Below are 3,700 nucleotides of genomic sequence, written 5' to 3'. Positions count from 1 at the left end.
AGTATTCAGAGGAAGTTTAACGCCCGGTTAGGTACACACACCACCAGTATATCTGAGTGTGGAGAGTTCAAGTTCAAATAGCGCTACCTGCATCTTCGCCTGGCCTTGGCCGCTCGTAGATTTGACGACTTCGACACTCTTACTGAGCAAGAGTGTAAGGAACGAATGGAGCAGTACATGAGGGCCGTGGAAGAGGGGATGCTACAAGCACACATGCAGGGTAGTACTGAGGTGGCGAGCACGAGTCTCATCACACTGGATGAGGCTATCGATTTTGAGACCCCAGTGAGAGATAACACAGTGGGAGAGACCCCAGTGAGAGACAACTTGGAGGTAGAGACCCTTGTGGGTGACGTCACTGAGAATGATATCACTAGAATCACGAACGCTGCGGAAGAAAACGGAGTCACACGGGAATCTAGCCATGTAAATACTTCATTAAGGGGATTTTATGGGGAAGAATCGCTGCCCAAGAGGTCCTTGTGGACGACGGCAGCTCAAAGTGTAGGTATTACAGGCTCGCACTTATTCACCTTAAAGGAATACCGCGACCAGGTTAAGGGGTTGGGATTCGAAGGGAATAAAGTTGCAGAGCAAGCTATTGAAACTCTGGACTGATCAGCAGGACAGAGAAAGCAAACTGTGGACTGATCAGCAAGAGAGAGAAAACAAACGCTGGACTGATCAGCAGAACAGAGAGAGTACTGAACGCATAGCTCTCATGCAGTTACAAGCGAGGCAGATTGACCAGACAAGTGATCGTTCAAAAGAGACTAACGTTGAACAAGGTAAGACTGTCAAACTACCTAAACTAGCTAACTTCGATGAGAGGGGCGACTCGATGGATGCATACATGAAGCGTTTCGAAGGTCACGCCGCTGATTGCGGGTGGGAAAGATCAAAGTGGGCACTCGCTCTTAGTGCATTGTTAAAGGGTAGGGCACTAACTATCTACCACAGTCTGGGTCCGCACCAGCGCGGAGATTACGAGGCATTGACAACAGCGCTGCTGAAAGGTTTTGGCATCACTGCATACCGGACGCTAGAGAATTTCCGTAGGGCTCAATTGCAAAAAGGGGAGATATATGTGCTAATGTTACAGCGGTTAGATTCGAGTCTAAACCGTTACTGTGAACTCATGAAGACTGCTCCTGAGAGCATAGAGTTCTATCAACTGATGATTCGTGAACAGTTCTTAGAAGCATGCAAATCGTCTCTGCGCGTCAAGCTCAAACAGCAAGAAATTGTGTTAAATATGTCTATGGCCAAGCAAGGTGATCTGTGGGCTGGGGCCAGGAGACAGGTGAAAGGGGTGAAGCCGCACGAGAAGCATCATGCTACAGGTACTGGCGAGGAAGCTAAGCCTAAGACTGGTGTGTCGGGGGAGCAGGGAAACTCCTCGAACAAGTATGTGCACAAGTGTTACAACTGTGGTAAGCCGGGTCATCGGGCAGCTGATTGCAAGGCAAAACCGAACTCAGGTTACATAGCAGGTGTGAGCTCAAGTGGTAAGAAACATCCCAACGTTGGAAAGGATCCACTAGCTTGGACCCTTGAGGTGGTGGACGGAAAATCGGCGAAAATCTTCCGTGACAAAGGCGCCACTACTCACATGGTAAGAAAAAGCCTAGTAAAGTCAGGATCTGAGACAGGTAGACACATCTATGTCAAATTCCCAAACGGCTATGCTAAAGAGATGGTGGAGGTGTATGTGTGGGTCGACACTCCTTACATCAAAGGTAAAATTCGTGCCGTTCAAAGGGAACGTGCTGTATATGGACTCTTATTGGGGAATGTCCCGGGAAACTCTGATTACCCAAGTCCATCCTCAAAGAAAACGGGGGAGAGTGGGGAGTACAGCCGCCCTCAGTCAGCTGGTGTGGAGTGCTCGCACTCGTTAAACTACGTGCTCGACGTCAATGGTGCCAGGAAGAAGTACCACGTCGACATGCTCAAACGCTACGAGGACCCTCCTGTAGATTGATCTACAAAGCCGAAGAAGTGTGTAAGTCGTAAGAACAGGAGAGGACCACGGGGCTCGATATCGACATGGCAGTTCGACCACCCACTGCTCTCAGCAATGATCGCCAGTGTCTCAGTGATAACGCCGACGAGGAGGTAGGTCAGCCAGGTCTCTCCAGTCAACAGCAGCAAGAGACACACCGAGATGTTAAGGTTGGTGATCAGCTGTCTGAAGATCAAGTCGACCAGGTTACTCGACTGGTAGCAGAGTACAAGGAGGTACTCTCTGACGTCACTAAAGTAGCAAAGGTAGAGGGTTACCGCATACCTTTGCTAGAGCAGCAAGCGGTACGAACAAAATCATATCCTGTTCCTCATCACCTTATACCACAGGTGAGAGAAGAACTGGCATCTATGATTAACGCGGGAGTAATAGAGAAGTCGACCTCACCGTACTCAAGCCTGATGGTGTTAGTGAAGAAACCTGGGGGGAGGTGTGCGCATCTGCCTCGACTTTAGGAAGTTGAACTCCATCATAGAGTTTGATGCTGATCCAATGTTCAATCAAAATGAAATCTTCTCGAGGTTAGGTACCAGCTGCTATTTCTCCAAGCTTGATCTGACAAAAGGATTTTGGCAGATTCCATTAGATGAAGACAGTAAGCCCTGCACTGCCTTCATAACAAGCGAAGGTCTTCCCCAGTTCACAGTCCTCCCGTTTGGACTGGTGAATGCCCCTACCATGTTCAACAGAACTATGCACAAGGCATTGCGGGGAATTACTGGAGTAGAAGTGATCGTGGACGATGTGCTCATCCACTCTGCTACGTGGGAAGAACATCTGAGCTTGCTAAGGCAGGTGTTTGAACATCTGAGCTTGCTAAGGCAGGTGTTTGAACATCTGAGCTTGCTAAGGCAGGTGTTTGAACATCTGAGCTTGCTAAGGCAGGTGTTTGCAAGACAACAAGAAGTAGGAATGGTTGCAAAACCCACTAAGTGTGAGTTGGGGTGCAAGGAGGTCAGGTACCTTGGTCACGTGATAGGAGGAGGGTTCACCAGGCCGCTGCCTGAGCAGTGAAGCCGCTCCACCCGCCACCAAGACTCAGGTTAAGTCATTTCTGGGACTTGCAGGGTACTACAGGACTTTCATTCCCAATTTCACGTCCATAGCAACTCCGCTAACTAACCTAACCAAGAAGAATGCACCTGTTAGAGTACGTTGGACAGAAATGGAGAACTCAGCATTCGCGACGCTCAAGAAGAAACTAACTGAAGCACCCATGCTTAGACTACCAGATTCTACCAGGGAGTACAGCCTCCGGACAGATGCCTCAAATACAGGTATTGGTGCTGTACTCGTGCAAGAGTACGACGGTGAAATTTGGCCAGTTGCGTACTCCAGTCGTAAATTGAGCGATGCTGAGCAGAAGTACTCCACTGTAGAAAAGGAACTCCTTGCTGCTGTCGTGAGAGTAAGGAAATTCTAACAGTATCTCTACAGTAGGCGTTTTACGTTTCAAGTTGATCACCAACCCCTCAACCACATCGGTACGCTTAAAAACGCAAACCTTAGAATAATGCGCTGGATGTTGTTCCTTCAAAAGTTCACATTCTGCGTGGTTTACATAAAGAAAGCAGACAACGTAGGCGCTGACTGGTTGAGTAGGTCAGGGGTGATTAACGAGACGTCGAACGAGGGAGACATTGTAACACCGCCACTAAAATGCACCACTATAAT

At 48.7% G+C, this 3,700-nt stretch overlaps 1 protein-coding gene across 1 annotated transcript; it reads left to right on the top strand.

Moving 5' to 3' along the window:
* Window positions 1–721: 721 nt before the first annotated feature.
* LOC138356431 (uncharacterized) lies at window positions 722–1,984 on the top strand. The gene has a single exon (XM_069312579.1). The coding sequence runs from the start codon at window positions 722–724 to the stop codon at window positions 1,982–1,984; it is 1,263 nt and encodes a 420-aa protein (XP_069168680.1).
* Window positions 1,985–3,700: the final 1,716 nt, after the last annotated feature.

The sequence above is a fragment of the Procambarus clarkii genome, chromosome 72 (assembly GCF_040958095.1).
Source record: "Procambarus clarkii isolate CNS0578487 chromosome 72, FALCON_Pclarkii_2.0, whole genome shotgun sequence".
Lineage (NCBI taxonomy): Eukaryota > Metazoa > Arthropoda > Malacostraca > Decapoda > Cambaridae > Procambarus > Procambarus clarkii.
The sequence above is the reverse complement of the archived record's forward strand: the minus strand, read 5'-3'. Positions and strand labels throughout refer to the sequence as shown.